Source organism: Canis lupus, chromosome 12, assembly GCF_048164855.1.
Source record: "Canis lupus baileyi chromosome 12, mCanLup2.hap1, whole genome shotgun sequence".
Classification (NCBI taxonomy): Eukaryota; Metazoa; Chordata; class Mammalia; order Carnivora; family Canidae; genus Canis; species Canis lupus.
This window is the reverse complement of record NC_132849.1, coordinates 25,287,085-25,312,109: the sequence shown is the minus strand read 5'-3', so window position 1 is coordinate 25,312,109 and position 25,025 is coordinate 25,287,085. Positions and strand designations below refer to the sequence as shown.

The 25,025-nt window shown below is 47.6% G+C and overlaps 2 protein-coding genes across 6 annotated transcripts; one reads left to right on the top strand and one right to left on the bottom strand.

The window, feature by feature from the left end:
- The first annotated feature begins 67 nt into the window (after positions 1 to 67).
- RETSAT (retinol saturase) lies at positions 68 to 15,380 on the top strand. 5 transcript variants are annotated; one of them, XR_012004337.1, is made up of 12 exons: positions 88 to 424; positions 2,676 to 2,858; positions 3,176 to 3,417; positions 3,953 to 4,154; positions 4,618 to 4,815; positions 6,895 to 7,014; positions 10,661 to 10,799; positions 11,004 to 11,113; positions 11,193 to 11,359; positions 11,576 to 11,735; positions 11,974 to 12,568; positions 13,541 to 15,380. XR_012004337.1 is itself a non-coding variant. In XM_072770025.1 (11 exons), the coding sequence occupies exons 1-11, from the start codon at positions 259 to 261 to the stop codon at positions 12,108 to 12,110; spliced, it is 1,824 nt and encodes a 607-aa protein (XP_072626126.1). In that variant the 5' UTR covers positions 68 to 258; the 3' UTR covers positions 12,111 to 15,380. The 5 variants fall into 5 exon arrangements, 4 of the variants coding, with proteins under 4 accessions (XP_072626126.1, XP_072626129.1, XP_072626127.1 ...); XM_072770025.1 differs by having other exon boundaries at positions 68 to 424; positions 11,974 to 15,380; XM_072770027.1 differs by lacking the exon at positions 88 to 424 and adding an exon at positions 2,978 to 3,047 and having other exon boundaries at positions 2,695 to 2,858; positions 11,974 to 15,380.
- Positions 13,266 to 22,890, bottom strand: TGOLN2 (trans-golgi network protein 2). The gene is made up of 4 exons (XM_072770029.1): positions 22,704 to 22,890; positions 21,261 to 22,483; positions 19,625 to 19,708; positions 13,266 to 18,151 (listed from the first exon to the last, which is right to left on the bottom strand). The coding sequence occupies exons 1-4, from the start codon at positions 22,747 to 22,749 to the stop codon at positions 18,146 to 18,148; spliced, it is 1,359 nt and encodes a 452-aa protein (XP_072626130.1). The 5' UTR covers positions 22,750 to 22,890; the 3' UTR covers positions 13,266 to 18,145.
- Positions 22,891 to 25,025: the final 2,135 nt, after the last annotated feature.

The following is a 25,025-nucleotide window of genomic DNA, read 5'->3' as shown; positions in this document are numbered from 1 at the left end:
CGCGCCGCCTCCCGCCCCGCAGCGCCCCCTCCCGGCGGCCCGGCACGCTCCGAGGGCGGGGCGGGGCGGGGCGGGGCGGGGCGGGGCGAGCCGCCGGGAGGGTCAGGCTGCGCGGAGCCGCTGGCTTCCGGGCTCAAAGGTTCTGGCTCCTCAGTGGTCCAGGCGGCCTCCGCCTTCCCCTTGCCCCGCCGGGAAGGGCACTGAGGCGCGGCGGAGTCCTGGCCGCAGAGGCTGGGCACGGTGGCCGCGGAACCCGCCATGTGGCTTTGGCTGCTGCTGGCCGTTCCGCTGCTGCTGGTCTTCTGCAGAAGGCACCTGCCGCTGTCCGCAGGCAGAGCCCCGAACCCCTTCTCCGAGGACGTCAGGCGGCCCCCCGCGCCGCTGGTAACCGACAAGGGGGCCAGGAAGAAGGTCCTCAAGCGAGGTCAGTGGGAAGGGACCTAGGCTCCAGGGCTGCACTCGCGGGCTTGCATTCCCATCCCTGCCGGGCGAGCCACTGCCCACCTGGGCCTCAGTTTCCCCATATGTGAAGTGCTGGGAGGGCTTCCTTGCACGGGGAGGCGCCCTGCTTTATTGTCTGTTACCTGTGAGCGTCTACGCCCTGGCGACCTCGGACCATAAAGGCCGCCCCACTCGCGAGGTTCCGCCCTGGGTATCCCAGGGCCATGATATGGCCAAGAACAGGTCCACAACCTGCAGAAGAGACAAGAGACCTTCTCCTATTTGGTTACAGGACCTCAACTACCCTCCACCATGGTTCAGGGGCATGGAGGAGCTGCACCTTTCTTCCAATCTTTTTTTTTTTTTTTTCCTTTCTTCCAATCTGTGTGGGAAATTGTATTTTGTCAATTAGAGATGATTTGACTGGTTATGCCTCCTCCCAAATCATGTGGTTGAACCTTGGTTCTAAAACTTTGGGAGAGCTTCAACAGGATGCCTCAGGCTCAGAGCTGCTCCTTGGTCAACTAGAGTATCTCCACTGTCAGCTTGAGGACATATTCTGGGGTTCCTCCTAAGGTTTAAAGGAAGAGTTCTGCTGCTTTAAAAAAAATTAGGGGCACCTGGGTGGTTCAGTCAGTTAAGTGTCTGCTTTGGGCTGGAGTCATGATCCTGGGATCCAGCCCCATATCCAGTTCTCTGCTCAGCGGGAGAGCCGAGTCTCCCTCTTCCTTCTGCTGTTCCCCCTGCTTGTGCTCTCTGGCTTGCTTTCTCTCTGTTAAAAAAAAAAAAAAAAAAAAAAAAATCTTAAAAAAAATTAGATTTCCTCTTTGATCTTCAAGGTCCCTCCCACTTGTAAATTTTAGAATTCTGTGTGACACATCTTGTGACAGAGGCAGAGACAATACTGTTTTAAGTGGAAAGACTGTATAGTCTGAACTTCTGAGATCAAGGTTTTAGCTTGGACTCTCACTAATTTACTCTATAACCAATTAGCAAGTCACTCCACGTATCTGGGGTTGGTCTAAAACTGAGATGACTAGTTTAAGTGTTTTTCAAACTAGGCTGTGACCTATTACTAGTGGGTCCTGGCCATAATGAAATCAATTTAGTGGGTTGCATTTCAAAATGTGGTAGAATAGAAAATATCAGAGTCATCATACTGGTTCTGGCAACGAGTTCTGGCATACTCGGTCTGGCAAGTATTTGTATTGTGAAACTTCTATTTCATGTGTTTATATTATATACTTACGTATATCCTGGGTTGTGATATAAAATGTGCTTTTCTAGAAATGTCTGAAAAGTTAAGTTTTCCAAGTTCCTTTGCGGCTTGAAAAACTCCACATTTCAGTTCTTCAGGAGTGATCTTTATTTATTTATTTATTAATATATTTTTTAAAATTTATTTACTCATGAGAGAGACAGAGAGAGAGAGGCAGAGACACAGGCAGAGGGAGGAGCAGGCTTCATGCAGGGAGCCCGACGTGGGACTCGATCCTGGGTCTCCAGGATCACACCCTGGGCTGAAGGCAGCGCTAAACCCCTGAGCCACCCTGGCCGTCCAGGAGTGATCTTTAAAGAACAAATGTTGTGTTGGAAATGCCCTTGTAGCGCCATGTGCTGTCCAGGTTTATCTTGCTTAGGTGCTGGATCCTTAGTTCTTCCTCTAGACTTCCCAGATATGAAGGGGTGGTGCTATGATTTCTCATCTCTGTTCTGCTCAAGCCTCTGCTTCAGGGTTTTGAAGAACCATCATAGGACCAGGTTGATCCCTTGGTGCCAACAGAACTTGTAATTTCCAAAGAGAACAACCTTGTGAATGGACAGTTCCATGAGCCGGCAGCCTCCCCACAACACTGTCTTCCGTCCTTCATCTCCTTGGTTTCTTTCTTTCCTAGCTCTCCATTTGCACTTAAGTTTCTCATCTCGTATTATTGTCAGCTTTCTGGCTAGTGGTTTGCCAATGACTGCTTTCTTTGATAGTAGGGTAAAAATCCCCAGGTTCATATTGGTTTTGAGTAAATCAATCCAGAGTAAATCATATCACTGTCTTTAGTCTGTCTGGCTGATCCTGAGTATTTTCCAGGCTAATTGTTTGAGTTAGTTGCTCCATGCCAAACTCTCTAGAGTTTTCTTGCAGTGTATGAGCTAGTGGAGTCTTCCTTGGTTTCCATCTCTTTGCTCTCTTGCTGCCCTTGCCTGAGAAGCTCACTTTCTGTTTTTTCCCTCTGGGGTAGCTTTCTCAGCCAGCCGAGTGCCAGAGAAGCTGGATGCAGTGGTGATTGGCAGTGGCTTTGGGGGCCTGGCTGCAGCTGCGATTCTGGCCAAAGCTGGCAAGCGAGTTCTGGTGCTTGAACAACATACTAAGGCAGGAGGCTGCTGTCATACTTTCAGACATAATGGCCTTGAATTTGATACAGGTAAGGTTTATGTGGGAAGGGGTTGGGAGCATGGCTGTATCTTCAGGAGGCTTGGGGTAGCCATTGTGGGATGATATTGGACATTTCTATTGTTTCGGAGGTACCACTTTCTTTGACAGCTAGAAGCACTGGGAACCAAATTGGACAGAGATGTGATAGTTTCTGTTGCGACTCCTCCCCACAGAAAGGGTGGGTAGCCTCCTCTAGTCATGGATTCAGCCCTGCAGGACTACCACTTTCACCTTGGTTCCTTATCCACCTTTCCAGGGGTCAGTCCCCTTATCCCTATGACACCTTGTTTTTCTGTCTCCCAATAGGAATCCATTATGTTGGGTCCATGCAAGAGGGCAGCATTGGCCGTTTTGCCTTGGACCAGATCACTGAGGGGCAGCTGGACTGGGCTGCCTTGTCCTCTCCCTTTGACATCATGGTACTAGAAAGGCCCAATGGCCGAAAGGAGTTCCCCATGTACAGTGGGAAGAAAGCTTACATCCAGGGCCTCAAGGAGAAGTTTCCCCAAGAAGAAGCTGCCATTGACAAATATGTAAAGCTGGTTAAGGTAACGGGGACATGCCGAGGACCCCCTGTTTATCCCTCACAAGGCTGACCTTCTTTATTAGTGGAGTGACTGGTGGGTGAGGCAGGAGAGGAGGAACAGTGAAGTCTGCCCTGAGTTCAACCCCTACCCTTAGTTGGCTTCTGTGGCCAGCTAGGCCCTATCTTTGGAGCTTGGACCCGGCGGCTGCCACTCTCACTCTGGCCTCTGGGGGGCACTCTGTTCTCCTTTTTGACAAGGCTGCCTTCTTTGTATGTGGTTAGATCACACCCTTTTTTAACTTCTAAGATCAGATGTGATTTTTCAAAAAGAATTTGAGCAGGAAAACGAAGAGCAGAAAATGACTCATCTGAATGTGGAATTCAGGAACAATTCACAGAGTACAGATTTTTAAACATCCAAGTTCAGCCAGGGCTAAGTAGTCCTGGGCAGTGGTGCTGGGCCCTGGTGCCGGGCTGGTGTAGGTTATAGAATGGGGATTCTGTTACAGGGGTTCTAGAGATGGGACCAGTTCTCACTGCTCGTTTTTTTCCCTCAGGTGGTGTCCTGTGGAGTCATCCATGCCATCTTGTTGAAGATGCTCCCGTTGCGCATAGCTCAGCTCCTTGGCAAGTGTGGGCTGCTCACTCGGTTCTCTCCGTTCCTTCGTGCATCCACCCAGAGCCTGGCTGAGGTCCTGCAGCAGCTGCCAGCCTCCCTGGAGCTCCAGGCGGTGCTCAGCTACATCTTCCCCACTTACGGTGGGTACTGGCCTTGGGTCCTAGGCAGCCCCTGGAGGAGGCACAGCTCTCTTGGCTCTCAATCTTTCTTCTTGAACCTGCTTGACTGACTGAAATGGAGCAGGATATACCCAAGGCCCTCTGGAGCTTATGGATGAGAAGTCTTTCCAACCTACTGCTGGACTCCCTGGTAAAAATTTCCTTTATCCATGTCCTGGATGGCTTTCCTTTTCAACCAACAATGTCCTCCCTCATCTTGGCAGCATGGAACTTTGCAGGGAGGACATTCCCCCTGGCTCCAGGATCTGTAAGGTACCCTATGTTTGGATAGAAACAGGCCTCTGGCTGCCCTAAGCCCTGGGGCTCATTTGGGTCCGAGAGATGGGTAGACTTAGGCTGCGGGCTTTTTGGCAGGAATGTGTGTTTCTTTCTAAATGGTGCTGCTGCCTGCCTTTGTCTCATCACCCCTTCCTTCCTTCTGTAGGTGTGACTCCCAGCCATAGTGCCTTTTCCATGCATGCTCTGGTGGTTGACCACTACATAGAAGGGGCCTTTTATCCTCGAGGGGGTGCCAGTGAAATCGCTTTCCACACCATCCCTGTGATTCAGCGGGCTGGGGGCGAGGTCCTGACGGGTGCCACTGTGAGGAGTATCTTACTAGACTCAGCTGGGAAAGCTTGTGGTGAGAGCCCTGCATCATACTTCATGGTCCCTGGGCTGGCATGGGACAGAACTGGGGTATGGAGAGAAACAAGCACTTGAGGGCACGAGGTGTGAGAAGAACAGTCCTCACTAGGAGTTTAAGGCCGAAACTACCCAGAGCAGGGGCTCTGGGAGAGGGATGAATCTGGAGGTAGAAAGGATGCAGGAAGGATAGAAGATTGCCCCAAAGAACAGTATATAATCATTTAGTCACTAGGTAAAAATAGTTATCCAGTAATCCATGACTTCCTTGAATATAGGGGCTGTGTCTCTGTAATTGTTATGTCTGTAGATCCTAGCACATAATGGAGACTCAATATGTGTTTGTTCAGTGATGGATGGAATGAATAAGTACCCTGGGCACTCAAAAGGGCAGTGTAGGCCAGCAAGATGTTCTGCCCTCAATCTCTAAATGGCAGGTGGAGCCAAGAATCTCATTATCCTGGCTCAGGTCTTTTTTTTTTTTTTTTTTAAAGATTTTATTTATTCATTCATGAGACACACACACACACACACACACACACACAGAGTGAGAGAGAGAGAGAATGAGAGAGAGAGAGGCAGAGACACAGGCAGAGAGAGAAGCAGGCTCCATGCAGGGAGCCTGATGTGGGACTCGATCTCGGGACTTCAGGATCATGCCCTGGGCCAAAGACAGGTGCTCAACTGCTGAGCCACTCAGGCGCCCCTGGCTCAGGTCTTTATTGCTACCTCACAGTCAAAATCTACTGCGGATGAATGCTGTGAGGAGAAGGTGTATGAAGGGAAGGACTCCAGTAGAAAGAATGGACAGGCCATCCATGACTAGAGACAGGCTGGAGAGGATAGGACTGATGTGACAGTGAACTCACCAGAGGAATCTTGTAAGGAGAAGGATGTGAAGGAATGGTCCAGAATACAAAAAAGCTAAGGGAGAAAAGGCCAGCAGCGATCTCTCAGAATGCATTTGTAGAAGAGACCAGGAAGTTGCCAGGTGATAAGGGAAAGGGGGCTGTCAGTTGTGGGAGATTTTTCTCTGATGTCCAGAGCAAGTTCTCCTTCAGGCCAGAAGAGGTCCATGAGGCAAGGAGGATTAATCAGTTTAATTAGTTCAGAATATTACTTGTATTTTTCAGGTGCTAGGTGATAAAAGATGGAGATAAAAACATAAGATGGCTACAAAGAAAATCTGCAACTCAAGAAGTTTCTAGCCTCATAGGGAGGATCACTGAGATATAAAGTGTCATGTAGAGACATACAAAGGTTGAGAAGCTAGCCCAAGGTTTTGGGCTGTTACTACAGGCAAAGGGAACAATATATAAAGGTATAGCTGTATGAAAGAACTGAGTATTTTTAGACATCCAGAAGTAGTAGTTTGAACCCTAAGAAACTGCCTTTTTTAAACAAAGTAGGCTCCAAGCCTGGCGTGGAATGCCCAACGTGGGGCTCAAACTCACAACCCTGAGATCAAGATCTGAGCTGAAATCGAGAGTCAGATGCTTAACCAACTGAGCCACCCAGGTGCCCCAGAAACTGCTGTTTTTATAGATCAAAATGGTTAAATAGCAGCTGTTTCATATGGTGCCACCTAATCATTTAGTGAGTGTGGCTGGAGATGGGGCTGGAGACCTAGAAGGGCCCAGACCTTAGAAGGCTGGTACAAGACTTTGGAGTTTATCTTACAGAGGTTGTGGTGTCATCAGAGGCTTTCAGAGTGTTTTGGAAATGGAAATATGGCAGCAGGGAAAAAGGTCCTGAGATTCCAGTGAAAGGGCTTCAGCCAAGGAGCTTTGTCAGTGTTAGTATGGAGGTTGTCAGTTTAGGCTAAAGGGCGCCCACATGGGATGAGGAGAGAGCCAGGGAAGGAAAGTGCAGAAGTGACTTGGGATAAGTGGAGAGTGCTCAAAGATGTCCCACTCGCTTTGCAGTTTTGCCTGGAGCCTGCCTGCTTGGCCCTAGGTGGGCTGAATGCCCAGGTCTGAGAAAATGCAGCATAGGTGGGGAGAGATCTGTGCAAACTCTGGGCCGTTCTCTTCCTCCTGGAGTGCCCAGAACCTCAGCCAAGCTCTTGTGCCTGCAGGTGTCACTGTGAAGAAGAATCAGGAGCTGGTGAACATCTATTGCCCTATTGTGATCTCCAGTGCAGGACTCTTCAATACCTATAACTACCTGTTGCCAGAGAATGCCCGCTGTCTGCCAGGTAAAAGATTGGGCTGTGTTGCTCTTCCAAGCTCTCAACAGTGCCTCTCTGGGACTAGCCTGCCCAGCCAGGCTGGTGCTCTTGCTCTTCTTGACTGTCCTGTGACCGTCTCTAAGAGAGCAGATGAGCACGAGCATGCTGTATCCAGCATCTATCTGTTCCCAGCAAGGCCTCTGTGTTTGGGTCTTGAGAAGCATCCTCAGTCTTGTATCACTCCCAGAGACCCCTTGGTCCTTATGTCTCATTCCATTCTTGGCATATTTACTCTCTTTCCCCCCATAACTTCACCCACTTTGCCCTCTGGCTTTCAAGTCTCCGTTCTAGGGTGCCTGATTGCAGTTTCCTCAGATCTTAAATCATCTCTCTAATAGTTCTTGATGGTGGGTAGCATCCTAAAGGAATATTTCTTGGGTTTTCACTAAGTTTGTGGTATGAATCTTACTTTTTTCCTTAATTTCCCACTTATTTTGAGTGGGAAAGCCTGGTCTGACATTATCAGTAAGGGAAGCTAAGGCCGACATGGAGAAGAAAGTTTTGCTATAATTGTTGGATCTCAAATAAAGGGAACCACTTCCTTTTTGGGGCTGAGGCTACAGGAGTACCCTTCTGGCTTTCTTCTGTCCCTTGAACTCTGGGATTCTGCTTGAAATCTGACAGGAATAACACTCAATGCCGTCATCTCTTCTGATAGGCTGTGTCAAAAATATAGAAGCCTGATTTTTGTGGTGAGGGGGCAGTAGGCATATCTGTAGGTGAGCCCTTCCTTGGTGAAATCTTTGTGGGAGGCTTTACCTTTGTCATTGCACATGATCCTCATTGCCACCTAGGAGAGAGGTGTCATCATCCTAATGTTTATGCAGGAGGTGAAGTGAAGTAACTTCCCAAGGCCACCCAGGCGAAAGTAACAAAGCTAAGGTGAAAACATTGGTGTGTTTGACTTGAAAGCCTGGGTTCTTGGCCCCTTCTGGACTAAGGAATGTGGAGCTCCCAGAGAAAAGTTCTCACTAAAAGGGGCAGAAGAGCTGGCCAGCCTACACAGAACAGAGTAGCCGAGCCAGAGTCAAGTAAGAGGTTAGCACTTTGAAATGGACTTTAGGTTATCACGTAACTAGAAGCTTCTGGTATGATCTGAGGACAGGCCAGCTGGCTGGGAGGGGACTCATAGTCCAGGAGGGTGAGAAGGTTCTAGATAATAGCCTCTGGCTAGAGTGGGAGGTGGAGAGTGAGGAACAGCTCAGGATATGGCTGGGGTGGAAACCAGGGACTTCAGTGATGCGTGGTGGAGCCCAGAGAGCCACGGGAGGGAGCTCTCCAACTCTAGAGGGTGGGCCCGTGGCTGCTCAGGGAAGAGATGCTGGGGAAGGTGGGCAGCAGAGTGGGTTCCGTAGGAAAGTGACGTCCCGGGTTTCCTCGCTGGGGAGAGGGTGGGTGGCAGTTGCGATGATCTCATATGTATGAAATGCATATGACCAAAACCAGCCTTCTCATCGCTTTGCCTTATTACTTAGCTGGGCCTGAGCCAACATCCGCTGCCAGCTAAGGTCTTCCATCCCTCACACTGTGTGAGCTGAGTGGGGTGAGGCAGATTGGCCAGTGACAGGGCAGCTGGGCAGGACTGTACGGCTGACAGACTTTGGTACTCCCTGCCTCCCTAACTCCTCAGACCTCTGAACCCTGGCCCTGTCCTCTAATGGGTCCTGGTACCCTCCCCCGCTCTGTGCCTCCTTCCCCTGGCAGCCATGTTACCCTGCTTTCTGATCCAGTTAGTTACAAAGTTTACTGCTTTTATGTATCTTATCTAATGGCAGCAGCCCTGTGTGGCTGAAAAACCAATTGCCCCACTTGGGTGGGGAGTTGGATGCTGCCTCCGTGAATCCCAGTTTGAGAACATTTCAGGCAGGGGCAGTGATGAGGCTTAACCAAGGAGACCCCAGGTGCTGGGACCCCTTTGTTTCCAGCTGCTTTGGGGGTGGAGTTTTCATGGGTCTGTCTCCTTCTTGGAGACAAATGAGAAACAGGTATCTGGTGGCCTCTGGAGTAGGCAGTGCCTGTTGGCATCAAGCGTGGAGGTGGGGTGGTCAGGCAGAGGGAGCCTGTGTGAATGGGAGCACTTTTCTTAATTCCACAGCTGAGCCTCAAGGAGTCTCCTGGGGATGGTCTGAAGCGGAAGTGTTTGAGTGGGGAAGACTGGGCTGACAGTATCAGTAAGGGTAGCTAAGGCTAGCATGGAGAAAAAGCGCCTTGAAATGATCATTGTGTGCCTTATTTGGGACCCAAGGTTCTAATTTTCTGCTAGGTGTGCGGTTCCTGTAGCACATCCTTCTATTGGAGAAAAAGGGGAAGGAGGGGCTAGGTGCTATTCTAAGGGCCTCTAAAGCCCTAGAGGGTTCACTCCAGGGCCTCCCCCCTTCATCTTCTCCATGACCACCCCCACCCCAGCTGGAGAGGGGAAGCAGGCAGTGAGATTAACCCTGGAGGCTGGGATGTAGGCCACGAGATGCTCTTGCAGCTCCAGGGCAGCACCCCTCCTTCCCTCATAAGGATGCTCCACAGCCGGCTGCTCCCCACCCCACCCATTCCCTCTAAGTGTGCTCCACAGCCACTCCCCACCTCCTCCCCCGTAAGGGCACTCAGCAGCCACTCACCTGTGGATCTTCCACTTCCAGTCCTAGTGCAACCTCGTTTTACTCCCAGAAGTTGCCTGTTTTGCAGGATAAATTCTGTGGTTACCCTACACGTAGCACTTTCTTTGTAGCCTGTATGAGGAAAGCCAACTTCTCAGGAAAGGTGCTTTTCTGGTAGACAGGCATGATAGCTGATCCCTTAAGCGTCCCCAAGGCCTATAGAGGATTATGCACATTTTAGGTCCTCAACAAATACTTGTTAAACAAATGAGACAGAGCAGCCAGTGGCCCAGTCACCCTTCAGGCAGGTAATGGTCCTGGGAATGAGAACAAAGGATAAGACTTTGTAGGAGCCACTTCCAGAAGATTGGTCTGGGGTCATTTGTTGAGAGGTGGGGAAGCACAGCCGCTTAGGACCAGGGGACATCAGATGGCTCTCAGAGAGGCTGTCCCCTTCCTCCATACTGTTCTTCTTCCTCCTCCCCTACCTGAATCCTAAAGTGCCAGTAATGCTGTGTGCATTTATTCATCCGCATCACTTACCATTTTGAGGTCTTGTACTCACATTAGGAATCATGCATATTTATTCATTGGATGGCTTGTATTAAATGTAACACAGAAATCAGGCTTATAGCAAACTACTGTTCATATGCGTGCTATGTATGGTGGGGAGAGCCCAGGAATCCGCTCCTAACTTAAAGCCATCAGGGGAAGAGGGGAGGCAGAGAGCCTGAGACTGTCCTGCAGAACAGCCAGCTTAGGGAAGCTGGGCCTCCCTGGGTTCTAAGGGTGCTTAGAGCAGAGGTGGGAGGAGACAGAAGAGTAGGTACCTGAGGTGTTCTTCTCAGGCAGGAGACCAAAGAGCAGACCCCGGCCAAGTCAGTGTTGTGGCAGTTGTAAAAATGGCCCCGGGTGCTAGGCTGGCCACCGAGGGTAAGGCTGCACATAAAGTGAGCAGGCGTCAGCAAGTTCTGGGAGTGGCCACCTCAGCCACAGTTCACGCAGCCCTGACACTTTGGCAGGTGTGAAGCAGCAGCTGGAGATGGTGCGGCCTGGCGTGGGGGCCTTCTCCATTTTTATCGGCCTACGAGGTACCAAGGAGGACTTGGGTCTGCAGTCCACCAACTACTTTGTCTGCTTTGACACAGACCTCGACAAGGCGTAAGGCGTGTGTGCATATAGGGGGAGGGGTCAGCAGTAGGGCTCTTGCTTCCTCCCTTGACGCTGGAGCCTCAGCAGCAGGATATGAAATAGGCCTCGGCTTCATCCCTCTGGGGGAGGGAGTGCTCCCTGGGGGTAACCTATCCTCGGGGCAGTGCCAGCGAGTGAGGCATGGGGATGGACAGCCATGCTCATCACCCCCAGGATGGAGCACTATCTGTCGATGCCCAGGGAAAAGGCTGCAGCACACATGCCCATCCTCTTTATTGCTTCTTCATCAGCCAAAGATCCCACTTGGGAGGACCGGTTCCCAGGTGAGGCTTTCGGTCCTGGAGGTGGGGGCTGGAGCAGGGACGGGGCCTGGCAGTAGTAAACTTGGTTCTGTGTCCCCAGACCGGTCCACAATGACTGTGCTGGTGCCCACCTGTTATGAGTGGTTTGAAGAGTGGCAGGAGGAAGCAAAAGGAAAGCGGAGCAGCGACTATGAGACCCTCAAACACTCCTTTGTTGAAGCCTCTCTGTCGGTCATCATGAGATTGTTCCCACAGCTGGAGGGCAAGGTAGGAGGGCAGACTATGTGGTAGTGGCAACAAACCTCTTGGTGACATTTATTTTTCTTTGGGGGAAGGAAATAAAGCCCTGAGATACCTCTGCTCCATGGAAGGGCAGGGAACCCATGCAGACAGGCAGTTTGGTCAGGGAGATCAGAAAAGGGAAGAGAGGAGGATCTCACAAGGCCCCACTCCCACCCTTTGGCTGCCTTTTTGTCTTCTCAGGTGGACAGTGTGGTCGGAGGGTCCCCACTGACCTACCAGTTTTATCTGGCTGCTCCCCGGGGTGCCTGCTATGGGGCAGACCATGACCTGGACCGTCTACATCCTCATGTGATAGCCTCCCTGAGGGCCCAAAGCCCCATTCCCAACCTCTACCTGACAGGTACACTGACTGCCTCATTTCTCCAGGGCCTGAGACCCTAGGGTTCCCTGTCACACAAAGTACTCTGTTCTGGCCTCAGGTCTGTCCCCTGCAGTCTTCTAAACAGGGATGGGCTGCCCCAGCAGGCTATGGACCCCGGTCCTGATCTAAAGTCATCTTGGTCTAATGAACATGAGAGCCCTTGTTGCCTGCCCCCTCTTTGGGAAGATGCTCAAAGGCCCCTGTTGTTGTCTCCTAGGCCAGGATATCTTCACCTGTGGGTTGATGGGGGCCTTGCAAGGGGCCCTGCTATGCAGCAGTGCCATCCTGAAGCGGAACTTGTACTTAGACCTTAAGAAGCTCGACTCAAGGATCCAGGCACAGAAGAAAAAATAGTTCAGTAAGCAACGAATCCGAGGATTCTGGCTAACACTATGGCACAACCCTTGACATAGCCATAGTGTCTTTCTGTACTGGTTCCTTCCTCACATAAAGCACTCTAATTTGTTTTTGATTTCTGAAGAGGTCTGACACACAGGTCACAGTTCTCAAGCTGCAGTTCTTCTAGCTGGGCAGGTGATGAGCTCCCATACCTCTCTAATGTGCTATCTGTACTAAAAGGCCTGGTGTGGGCCAGTGACTTGGGCAGCCTGTCTTGTCAAGCAATGCTTTGCATACCACACTCCCATACCTCACAACTCTAAGTAGTCAGAAGTCAAGTGTTCTTTGGTCAGATGGACCGAGCCCTCAAAAGTGTTGGCCAGCTGAAGCAACTTGATCCAGTTGTCCCGAGGCTCCTCCTCTTCTATTCTATGTGCTGTGCTGCAGGAGTTCCACACTACTGAGGATAAGAGGTACCTAAAGAGATTTTTATCAAAACCTGGGCATGATTTTGGTTGCAGTTCCATAGGTTCAGAGGACCCCTGATCCCATTTTTGCTGGTTCCAATGGCTCTTTCAGAGGGTGGGGAAATACCTAGGACAGGTTCACTCTGGTTGTGGACGTGGGGATAAAGACATTACTTAGCAGGGTGTATGTTAGAATATCCAGTTCTTATACAGCCAAGCCCTCAGTTTGTCTTCCTTATTTTCAAGTTGACAACAGGTCTTCATCGGGCCAACACCAAGATACCCTCGTGCAGCTCACTACCTGAGCCTCAAGGTTTATCTTCCAAAAATCAACAGCAAAGGGTGACGTTAGTAGTTAGGGCACAGGACTGGAAAGTGGACTCCACTGGGGTTGAAGCAGGTCACGGGTATAGCAGATGACAATCACAGAGGTAACTGGAAGACACTGGAAGACAAGCCATCTACATGCTAGACATAGAACATGGCTACCTGGTAGGGAGGAATGGGGCTGGAAATCAGACAGGATCAGAATGTAGAAAGCACACAGAATGTGTGCAAGGGCCAGGGACAGTGTTCCTGGTTATTGATACATGCAAGGGGATTGGATGGGAAGGTGAACAAAGGCTGAAAAAAAAAGTGGCCTTTCACTTCTAAAGGCCTTATTTCTATCAGTTTTATTACCATTTTAATAAATTTAATGATATTAGAGCTTTAATATTTGAAATTTATTTTGGTTTCTGTGCAATGATACAAAACTACATTGAAATGGCATTCAAAGCAGCTCAGTAAAACATTATGTACTGAAAAATACTTATCATTAGACCAAATAAGCTTTAAAAAAATAAAATTAAGTAATTATATAGTTAAATTAAAGCTGAAAATATAAAACACTGCAAAAACAGTGGCACTCTAATTGGGTAAACAAAAAAGGGAAACAATTTCAACAATCATTTAACATGAGAAACTTCTGAATTAAAGGAACATCAAAGAGTGTGAGGAAGCTGGTTTTGCTGGCAGCTTGAAACTACACAGCTCAGACCCAACACTGTTACAGAGGAGTTTCGCAACTGGGACATATTAAGGAAATTCATGTGTGACTCGTGGGACTAGCTGAGGTGAGATTCAGTCTTTCTCTGGATGAACAGTTAAATGGAACCTGGAAACCTCTTCCTGGGATCATTCCTTAAGCAAGGCAGTGTCAAAGGCAACCCTCCCAGCAAGACTTCAGAAAACAGCTGGCAGAACTACAGGATCTGGTGTCTGGTGTGTAAAATACTCTCCTCCCTGTTCAAATGATTCAGAACATGTGCAAAGTGTGCTAGCTTTCATCACATATACATAACAGCATTATGTATCAAGTTACCCTGTTCAAACAAGGAGCAGGCTTCCTCTTTTTGACTTAAATGACATGAAGTGAGAAAAAAAATGAGAATAACCATCAGGGGAATTATAGAGGTTTATAATTCTATCACCAACTATTTCAATAAAAGCCATCACGGGAAAAGAAATGTCAGCATATATATAGTTACTTGTCAGAGCTTTCCGAGTTATTATAGCCTTTTTAGATAGACTGGCTTCCACTACCCCCGAGTCCAGAAGTGGATTCTTTCAATAATTTACTTAGTAACCTGTAGCAAGAAAACCAACACCTCTAATGACATCCATGACTGAAGCCTAGACTCCTATTAGAAATCACCCTTCAACCAAAAGGGGTGATTTCCTGGGGCAGGAAAGCCCGTAGCTGTATAGATATAGGGGTGCCTCTCATGGCTCCATGTGCTTCACTGCCTACCTCTACCCTTCTCCCTGGTTGGAGAGGCCTTAGCCAACTTCTCCTCCTATACACCATCTCTAGAAAAACATGCTTCTGATTGTTTATTTTCAAAAGGACAACTATTGAGAAAACAACCTTTTTTTTTAATCTTAAAGATTTTATTTATTTATTCATGAGAGACAGAGAGAGAGGCAGAGACACAGGGAGATGGAGAAGAAGGCTCCCTGCACAGAGCCTGATGCAGGACTTGATCCCGGGATTCCAGGATCACGCCCTGGGCTGAAGGCAGGCGCTAAACCATTCAGTGTAATTTCTAAAGTGAAACTTAAATTCTATAGTCTTCTTTTAACACAATACTATTCAGATGCTCAAAAAATGGAACTATGTGGACTCCACAGAATACATATTTTGCATCCACTTAGTGCCAACCTTGGTTTCTGAAACCAATCTCTCTGCTCTCCTCAAAAGCAAAATCCATCAAAAAGGGATGGCAAGCAGTAGCCAGGAAGAGCTATATGAGACCTCAGTTAAGTCACATGCAGACTTCCTGAACAAAGAAGATGTCTCCTTTGCAAGACCCTGAACTAAGAGTATCTAGGGAATGTCACTACACTGTACACAGATATGCAGATTGTGCCAAAGGCACACCTGCAAGTAGCTGCACTTTGGGGAAACAATCAGATATAGACATCAGATAACATCTGCCCTCTGTTTTTTTTTTCTTTTTTTTCTGGAGTTCCAAAATTTGTGATTGGCATTAGTACTTTTTAGAATAGAATGGAAAGAGCAAATCCTGTGAAGTGGGAGCAGTTAAGAAGGTGCATGGGAAAACTTGAGGTGGGCCCTGAAGGAACATTTGGAGAGGCAAGCAAAAGAAGAGAAGGGAGTGCACCCTAACCAAAGAACAGCTGCGGGAAGCCAGGAAATGGAGGACACAGTAAGAACAAAAAGCCTAGATGGGCCTGACAAGAGGAGCCTTTGGCCTAGACAAAGGTAGATGCTCTACATCTCCTATCGAAAGGTACGAAAGTGTAGATCTACAGAGTCCTGAATACTAGGGTCTATAAAAGCTTGATTCTCTAAGTCACAAGAGGGAGATAATAGCTTTAGATCAGGGTAAGGATTTTGGAAAGATGTATCTGGTCTCATTATGCACACAAGAGAAGGTAGATAACTTATGATGGCTCTGGGTGGGTGTAGGGGGAGGTGGAGAAATTCAGGAGAGAAGTGAAATGGTGGGGGGGGTGGCAGGAAAGTAAGGAAAATGGAAAGAAAGACTATATGGGAGACATTTTGTTTTAAATGGATAGGTCTTTTATAACAATAAAAATGATAAAAGACTATAGGCTGGAGCTGAGACAATTAAAGAAAATGGGCAGCTTGGGATGCCTGAGTGGCTCAGTGGTTGAGCATCTGCCTTTGGCTCAAGGCATGATCCCGGATTCCTGGGATTGAGTCCAGCATTGGGCTTCCCTCAGGGAGCCTGCTTCTCCCTCTGCCTATGTCTCTGCCTGTGTCTCTCATGAATAAATAAATATTTTTTAAAAAATGGGCAGTGTAGTAGGTAGAAGAGAGAACTTTAGTTTTAGTGCCAATAGAACAAGCGAGCTGAAATATTTAGCACACCACAGGATTTGGTTCTTTGGGAACTAGGCCAAGGATAAACACTTGGGAGTCACTCAGTTGGAGGATGAAGAATAGATGAATTTCTGACAAGATGAAGGAAGACAGAAACCTGCCTTTAAGGGCTCTGTCCTCCACCAGCACAGGGTAAAGCAAAGTTCTTAGAAACCAGGTCAGTCAGAGAAACCAAAAGAAGGGGATTTCAATTTGGATGATCAATAGTGTCCTTTTCTAGGAAGGTCAAGACTAAGCGGGCAGCCTAGGTGGCTCAGCGGTTTAGCGCTGCCTTCAGCCCAGGGCGTGATCCTGGAGACCCAGGATCGAGTCCTACGTCAGGCTCACTACAGGGAGACTGCCTCTGCCTGTGCCTCTCTCTCTCTCTGTCTCTCATGATTAAATAAATAAAATCTTTAAAAAAAAAAATGGTCAAGACTAAGCTCTGAGAACAAGTCATTAGATTTGACAATCTGAACCTCTGGAAAAACACTACAGGTAGGAAGATAAGGACCAAAGTGAGTGTGTAAAGGTTATGAAAGGAAGGAGTAAGAAGTAGAATGGATGGCAGCAGGGAAAATCTAGGCATGCATGAAGGTAGAAGGAAAAGTGCTAGTGTAGACAAGCAAACAGAAAACATTAGGAGGAGGAAAGGTAGGCAAAGGGGAACCATGGTTTTATGGAATGCTAGGAGAGCCTGAGAGAAGATTCCTTAGATAAAGTATTATAAGGTTGGTGTACAGGTAGAGAGAATGATGCCAGGAGCATTCATTCATTCCTTATCTCCACCAATCTCAACTCAAAGCCATGCTCTGTTTTAAGCAAAGTGCCAGATATTGTGGCAACAGGATGGTCCCTTCTGCAGACTGACTTCCTCAACAGCACAGAATTCATCCCACTGTCCTCATATCTCACATTCTTTGTATTTCCCTGAGATCAGCTATTTCCATTTTTTCTTTACAGAAACAACTCTCTTTAATAGGTTAACACAACTAGACCAGATTTAAGGAAAACTTCAAACCACAGCATGATCTGAGACACTAACCTCAGTTACCGCAGAGGAACTCTGAATTTCTTAAATTTTAATAACCCCTGACATGGGTTGGAAGGAAAATTTTTACTAATTACCCTTGGCATTTTATATCAGATGAGAGAACCATTAACTAGATTAAGGTGGAAGAGAGTACAGTTGGATTCTGATTACAAGTCTATTTTTTCTACTTTAGGCAACAAAGGCAAAACAGAGTTTATGGGAAACCATTCATGAAAGCCTTTTGAAAATAATGTAGATCAAATCCAAAACGCAAAGCATGAGCTTACCCTATTTTAAAAAATTTCTGTGACGACTGTGGAGTATAGAAGAACACAGTATTGTAATAATCGTAACTGTATTTTAAAAATCTGATGGGAACCATGGCTTTACAGCTCTACTCCCAGAATCCCCAAGTTCAGTCAGTACAACCAAATGGAAACTGACTTTGTCTTAAGTGATATGAAAATATTGGAAAAATGTGAAGAACTTTTTAGTCTTCTTTAAGAAGAAGACTAAAAGACTAAAGAACTTCTTTAGTCTAAGAGTCTGGACACTTTAGTCTAGTTTAGTCCACTAGACAGGTTGGACTTGCAGGCAAAAAGCACTTTTTAAAAGCTGTTTTGGTTTGCTGCTGGAGCCTTTAAAAAGAGTCATGTGTTCCAGGTAGCCCTTTACCTGTCAGCATTCACCTCATCTTTTGTAGGGCACATCTCCCCAAAGTAAAAGGGCTTGGTACAAGAGCACCTCAACCTGCAGAGTGTTCTCCTAGGTCTGCCAACATAAATAGTGGTGGACACAATGCTATTTTCAAAGGGTAACACTAAATGGCCCCAGGCCCAAGGGAAGGCAGCCAGTGGCAGTAGCCTGCCAGGGGCTGAGATCTCCCTTTGGTCACAACTGGCTTCCCACATGCTTGCTCTACTCACACTCAGAGGAGGAAAGGATGGAAGACACCAGCATAGATAATGGGGACACAGGAGTACAAGGTTACCAAAGTGCAGGTGCAAAAATCAAAGCAATCCCCCCACCTCTGCCAGCCCAGACCTGCCACCAAACCCTAGAGGAGGGGGTGTCTCTTAGGTCATAGTATTTTTTTCTTCATTTCTCTTGATTTAAAAACAAATCAGCAGGGAGGACACGGTTCTCAAGAACGGGAAAATCAAATCTGAAATGAGAGCAACACAATTCATTGGCAACATTAATCTCCTTCTAGAGGAATATACCTCACTGCTATGATTCTAGGGGGAAAAAAGAACTTATCAGAGTTGCAGTTCAGGAAGAAATTCAGAATTAAGACAAGCTGCCCTCCAACATACAAAAAGCAATTGATAAAATAAAAGCACATAAAATTATTTTAAAAATCAGTTTGAAATTGGGGTGCCTGGGTGGCTCAGTCTTTTAAGTGTCTGCCAGGGTTCTGGGATCAAGACCCGTGTCAGGCTTCCTGCTGAGCCTCCCTCTCCCTCTGCCCCCCTCGGCCCCCTGCTCTCTTAAATTTAAAAAAAAAAAAAAAATTAAAAAAAATTATGAAATCAAACATACTAAAACATGCACACTTGGTGAAAGGAATATGGGAATCTTAGTTTCTGTTTTGTATGATTCTACATTGTTTTGAATTGTTTACACGTGTATTTTTTTTAATTAGAAAAAAAGTGAAAGGGAAATAAATCCTTGAAGTCCATTATCGGGAAAGGTACTAGGCCAGGGCTAAATTGTGAAGCTGACCTACTGGGCTAGTTAGCAAAGGTGTTCTGAGCTGAGTGGCTTATTTCTTGCCAGTGTGAGCTATACACATGAACGGTGTTCCCTATAGGAAGTCCTGGAAATATTCACAGTTGAGTCACCAACTACTTTTTACCAATGTCCTGAGTGTCCCTACACAGAAGGCAAAAGGAGGGGGTGCATGCTGGCAGCAAGGCAGTGGAAGTACCCTGTTCCCACTTAGACAGGATGCCCTTTGGGGAGAGCCTTGCTCCGATCATGCACTGTGAGGTGGAAGCAGGCTCTGCTTTCTGGTAGGCCTGCGTTGGCCCCACTCAGGAAATCTAGTCCACAGTACTTGGTAGAGCCAATCTGGGGAGTTGGAGGCCTTTATGTTTCTGGACTCATTTGTGTTCAGGAAGTGTAGTCTAATGCTTTGCTACCTAAAGCCTGGTTCCTCAGCATTTGGCGTCACCTACAAACTTCCAAGAGATGTAGAAGCACAGATTTCACCCTATATGTAATGAATCAGATTTTGCTTTTTCATCACAATTCCCAGGGTGATTAACATGTCTCCTAAAATTTGTGAAGTGCTGGTTCAGTGCAAAAAGTATAGGATAGGTGTCTATGGAGTTGCCATCAGGTCTTGATTTTGGCACAAACTTTTAGGAGGAACTTTGGGGAAAATCATGTTTCTGGGCCTCAGTTTCCTCCTCTGTCAAGAGATGGAGCTGATGTAGAACACATGAAGGCTTCTTCTAGTTCTCATATTGCAGACATGCATACATATGGATGTCTCTGCTTTGTGGTCCACAAAGGGCAGGGCAATGGCAGTGGCACCCAGAATCAGCTGCCACCACCAGTGCAAATCAAGTGCACTGCTGGGCCTACCTGAGACTGCATATCCCTCCCACACACCTGGGGCTCCCTTCCTTACCTTCTGGTCCAAACGCTGGTAATCACTGGCTTTTGGCCGCCGAGTGACTTTAGATCTTTTTCCTTCTAGGACAAAAGCAATAATCTGGGGAAAGGAAAAAGAAATTAACAGATGATTCTACAATGGCTTATTTCAGTCTCTGAAATCAGAGGTCATCACCTGGTAGTACATTTTTTTTTTTTTTTTTTTAGATTTTATTTATTTATTCATGAGAGGGAGGGGGTGGGTTGGGCGGAGAAGCAGGCAGAGGGAGAAGCAAGCTCCATGCAGGGAGCCCAACGTGTGACTCAATCCTGGTCTCCAGGATCACACCCTGGGCTGAAGACGGTGTTAAACTGCTGAGCCACCCGGGCTGCCCTGGTACTACATTTGTTAATGACCCCGGCAGTGAAAGAGCCGCAAACTCACAAGAGGCATCTTTAAATTATAACAGTTTTCAGGAGGACGGGGCCTCCAGTTACATCAGAATCTTTTATACTGCTAAACAGGAAATGACAGATGAAGGAAGACTATTCTGGCCGTTAGCCTGTGGGAGTCTGGATGATTTACTCAAGAGCACAAAGATCTGCCAGCTGTGCCCCACACAGCTCTAGGATCAGACATTCCTTTTCTCTCACAAGCAATAATTATTTCTTATCTGCAAATGTACTTTTCCTCCCCACACCTTGCTTCATTTTAACCTTACTGCTTTTACATCTAAGATTACTCTGTGGGACGAGCACTTGGATGTAGAATAAAGAACTATTTTTACTAAATATCTTCCCTCATTCCTCATAGCCATAGGCATACTGATATCATAAACTGAACTCTCCAATTTTAACCAGGCTATAGAAACTACTAAATTCTTAGAGCTAGCGGGATCCCTGGGTGGCTTAGCGGTTTAGTGCTGCCTTCACCCTGGGGCGTGATCCTGGAGTCCAGGGATGGAGCCTGCTTTTCCCTTTGCCTGTATCTCTGCCTCTCTGTGTGTGTCTCTCATGAATAAATAAAATCTTTAAAAAAATAAATTCTTAGAGCTCAATAAGAAATGCAATCATTTGTCATCAGAGTGGTTGCTAAGCAACACAGATATTACTCCACACCAAATCTGCTGTAACATTAAAAGACGATTGTATCCATGCAATTTTTGGTCATTCTTCTAATCGGAAACTCAACCGATTGTAGAAGATAGTCCCTGGGCTCTCTGCTGCTGATGTCAAAGACTATGTAACCACTCTTTCTGCCATTGCAGATGCAAGATAAAAGTGTGGGAAAGGAAACTAGAAATGATGCACTATCTTCAGAGTGGAAATAGGAAGATAAGTACTCTACTTACAAACTGTCAGGTACTCAGATTCTCGGAGGCAGTAAAATGATCTAAATTTAAGATTGTGGGAGAAGACCCCAATTCAGGTCAGATCATAAAAATGTCCTCATTTGGCACCTAACACAGCAGCAGAGGGCACTCAAAAGAATCGGACATGAAAGAAAATGATTTATAAAATGAGAGTAAAGAGACCTAGCAGAATCTGAGGAAAAACTGAAGTTTGACTTGAAATCTCCAGTGCTCACAGGCAGATGAATGACAGATATTGGCCCACACACCAAGCTTTCAAGGTGGAGGAAATCTCATTCCTCAAGACAGTTCTTGACTTACCTTCCGTTTATTGTGATAGGCAATATAGAGGACAGCAACAAGAATGGCTGCAGTCACCAGATAAGCAAAGAAGTGGCTGCTTTCTGCACTAGCACTTCCAAGACTGTCCTTATAAAGGTCATCATTCTGCCTACCCACAGAATCCAAAAGTGTCCCTTCACGGTTCTCACTGGAGGCAAGGCCAGGCATTTCTTTCTCTCCTTGGAGTGGTGAACCTTCTTCAGGCTCCGTATCCCCTTCCTCAGCCTTCTTGGGTTCCACATCTTCGGTAAGCTCTGTAGACTTGCCTTCTCCCTCCTGCTGTGAAGTGGGGTCAGAGTCCAGTAATACTCTCTCCTCAGATTCATTTTTATAATCATTCAGAGTGGGATCTTTGTCGGCTGGTATGTTTAAGTGAGGCTTGGTGGGCTTCTTGTTATCAGAAGAGGGGTTAGAGACCAGCTTGTTGGAGTGGTCATTCAAGGACTGCATCTGGGACTTCACCTTGCTAGTGCCATCTCCTGTGGCCTGTGGCTTGGGCTTCTTGTCAGGGTTGTCTCCCATGGCCTGAGGCTTGGGGATCTCGTCAGGGTCCTCTCCTGTGGCTTCAGGCTTGGGCTTGTCAGGGTCGACTCCTGTGGCCTCAAGCTTGGGCTTCTTGTCAGGGTCCTCTCCTGTGGCTTCAGGCTTGGGCTTGTCAGGGTCGACTCCTGTGGCCTCAAGCTTGGGCTTCTTGTCAGGGTCCTCTCCTGTGGCTTCAGGCTTGGGCTTGTCAGGGTCGACTCCTGTGGCCTCAAGCTTGGGCTTCTTGTCAGGGTCCTCTCCTGTAGCTTCAGGCTTGGGCTTGTCAGGGTCGACTCCTGTGGCCTCAAGCTTGGGCTTCTTGTCAGGGTCCTCTCCTGTGGCTTCAGGCTTGGGCTTGTCAGGGTCGACTCCTGTGGCCTCAAGCTTGGGCTTCTTGTCAGGGTCCTCTCCTGTGGCTTCAGGCTTGGGCTTGTCAGGGTCGACTCCTGTGGCCTCAAGCTTGGGCTTCTTGTCAGGGTCCTCTCCTGTAGCTTCAGGCTTGGGCTTGTCAGGGTCGACTCCTGTGGCCTCAAGCTTGGGCTTCTTGTCAGGGTCCTCTCCTGTGGCTTCAGGCTTGGGCTTGTCAGGGTCGACTCCTGTGGCCTCAAGCTTGGGCTTCTTGCTAGGGCCGTTGTCTCCGGGCTGTGGCTGCAGCTCGCTAGGCTCTCCTGTTGGGGCCACTGAAATAGAGAAACCAGTTCGCTCTGAAGAGAGGAAATCCGGGAGAAGGGAGCCCTCAGAGCTAGAAGAGACCGAGGCAACAGGCAAACGGGGGAGGTGGGTGATGGCAAGCGGAGGGGTGGCTCCGGCAGGGAAGAAGCGGGTTCAGAGAGCGACCCGGCCGCGGTGAGGACGGTGGACCTAGGGATGATAGTAGGATTATTGGGGGTGGGGTCTTACCCGCCACTGCGAGGCTCAGCAGGGCCAACGCAATCAGGAACCGCATCCTGCACTTACTACTCTTCCGCTCTCTACTGCTCTCGCGACATCCGCGCGCGCACTCTGGGCGCTCATAGCCCCGCCCCTTCCTGCGCTCGTCCTTCCGCCGCACGCCCAGGCGAGGGGAGGGGCCTCGGCAAGGGCGGGAGAGGACGGTGATTCTGCTCTCGCTGGGGCCGGCGCAGCGTCCCTCGGCGCAGGCAGCTTACACCTTCTTCCTTTCCCAGGTCCACCACGAGCGTCAGTCCCCTTTTCCTTCTTTGCCCTTGTATTTCCGAGACAATTTTGGCAGAGCCAGAGCTGCGGATGGCCTAGCCTGCGGATGGCCCCGTGGGGACTGCACTCGCTGGGACCCGGCGCCTGGGCTTCAGACTGCTCACCTTTCTAACCTCTCTCTTTTCTCATGGTTCTTTGCTCGTAGCACACAAACGTGTTGCGCTCAGGTCTCTCCCATCTGGAAACAGAAACTGATCCCGTCACCTTTGTAGCGGGAGCCTTCCCAGTCCAGTTCCTCTCTTTCCTGACCCCGCGGAAACTGCTCTCCGAGGTCTCCCCAAAGGTACATCTTTTTTCTGGTCATGAAAGTTCTTCACAGTCATTATAGAAGATTTAGTGAGCGTATTTATAGAAATAGAAGACAAAATCTTTGTCCCATTCTTCCGGGATAATCACTATTAAAGTTTTAGTGTGTTTTCTGCCTTGCAGACGTTAAAAAAGAAAAAAGACTTTATTCGTTCACGAGAGAGAGAGAGAGAGAGAGAGGGGCAGAGACATAGGTAGAGGGAGAAGCAGGCTCCTCACAGGTAGCGCGATGGGGACTCAATCCCTCAACCCAGGATCACGCCCTGAGCCCTGAGCTGAAGGCAGACGTTCAATTGCTGAGCCACCCAGGCGTCCCTGTCTTGCAAACATTTTAATATATTTGGTTTGGTACATTCTAATGGTTCAGTAAAAAAAAGCTATACATGAGAAAGTTCTTGCTCCCTACCATTCTACAGTTACCACTTAGTTTATTGTGTTTCTATGTAGTGTTTTATTTTCTAGTGTTTTTTTTTTTAACACTTACGTATGTACTTATTTTTTCCTCCGTCTTATATTGGTGTATTTTTTGTTCTTTTCTATACATATTCATTTTCCTCCAAATTTGTATCATTGGGTAAATAGTTTTGTATCATACTGTTTTTTTTTTATTTTTTTAAAAGATTTTATTTATTTATTCATGAGAGACACAGAGAGCGAAAGAGAGAGAGAGAGAGAGGCTGAGACACAGGCAGAGGAAGAAGCAGGTCCATGCAGGGAGCCTGATATGGGACTTGATCCCGGGTCTCCAGGATCATGCCCTGGGCCAGAGGTGGTGCTAAACCGCTGAGCCACCAAGGGATCCCCATATCATACTGTTTAAAGTACTGTTATGTTTATACATTAATGGCTGCTTGAAATCGTTTTATAATCATTTGCCAGGTTAGGTGCTTAGTAGAGAGTAGTTTTAAAAATGATAGATCCTAACTTAAGAGTGTAGATATCTCCCAGGTGAAGTTGAAGAGAAGAGGATGAGTTCTCCCTTCAGCATGTGCGAAGGCCTGGAAGCAGGTGGGAGCCTAATATTTTGTGGAAGTCTAAAGATGAGAACAAGATTGCTAGATAACAGAGAATAAGGAAAATGGCAAAGGATGGGGCTGGAGCAAAGCCAGATTTAGGAGCAAATGATCTGGGAGTTGTCCAGAACATAAGTCTTTGTGTGACAGAAAACTACATCAGAAAATATTCCAGTTAACTCGGGTCAAAATGTAATCCCACCAAAAAGGACTACAGCCACCAAGGGAAATACTACTCCTCTGTAGTCTGTTGAGTACAATATTTAGGTTACATGTCATGCAGTTCCAGTCAGTTGAAATTCTTCAGAATTTCAAGGAACAGGTACATGGCATAGAATGTTTTCAGGACCAGGTACTTTGTTATTTACAAACCCTTCAATATACTTCCCAGTGTTCTTCTGTTGTAAGAAAATCTCACGCACACTCTCATTATTGAGGAGAGAATAAGAATCACATAGAAGTGGGGTCCCTGGGTGGTGCAGTGGGTTAAGCAACCAACTCTTGATTTCAGCTCAGGTTGTGATCTTAGGGTCCTAGGATCCAGCTCAGAGTCAGGCTCTATGCTCAGCAGGTAGTCTGCTCAAACTTCTTTCTCCCTCTGCCCCTTCCCTCTGCGTGCATGTGCGTGAGCTCTTTCTCTCTCAAATAATGTTAAAAAAAAAAAAAGAATCAGAGAAATTTTTTATGA

What these genes read in the sequence shown, in the direction of transcription:
- RETSAT (XM_072770025.1), top strand. Translation starts at nt 259, where the DNA reads ATGTGGCTTTGGCTGCTGCTGGCCGTTCCGCTGCTGCTGGTCTTCTGC. An exon ending in TGGCCTTGAATTTGATACAG is followed by an intron (nt 2,859 to 3,175) that starts GTAAGGTTTATG and finishes GTCTCCCAATAG; the next exon opens with GAATCCATTATGTTGGGTCC. An exon ending in GAATGCCCGCTGTCTGCCAG is followed by an intron (nt 7,015 to 10,660) that starts GTAAAAGATTGG and finishes ACACTTTGGCAG; the next exon opens with GTGTGAAGCAGCAGCTGGAG.
- TGOLN2 (XM_072770029.1), bottom strand. Translation starts at nt 22,749, where the DNA reads ATGCGGTTCCTGATTGCGTTGGCCCTGCTGAGCCTCGCAGTGGCGG. An exon ending in GCTGAGCCTCGCAGTGGCGG is followed by an intron (nt 22,484 to 22,703) that starts GTAAGACCCCAC and finishes TCTCTATTTCAG; the next exon opens with TGGCCCCAACAGGAGAGCCT. An exon ending in CCTATCACAATAAACGGAAG is followed by an intron (nt 19,709 to 21,260) that starts GTAAGTCAAGAA and finishes TCCTTTCCCCAG; the next exon opens with ATTATTGCTTTTGTCCTAGA.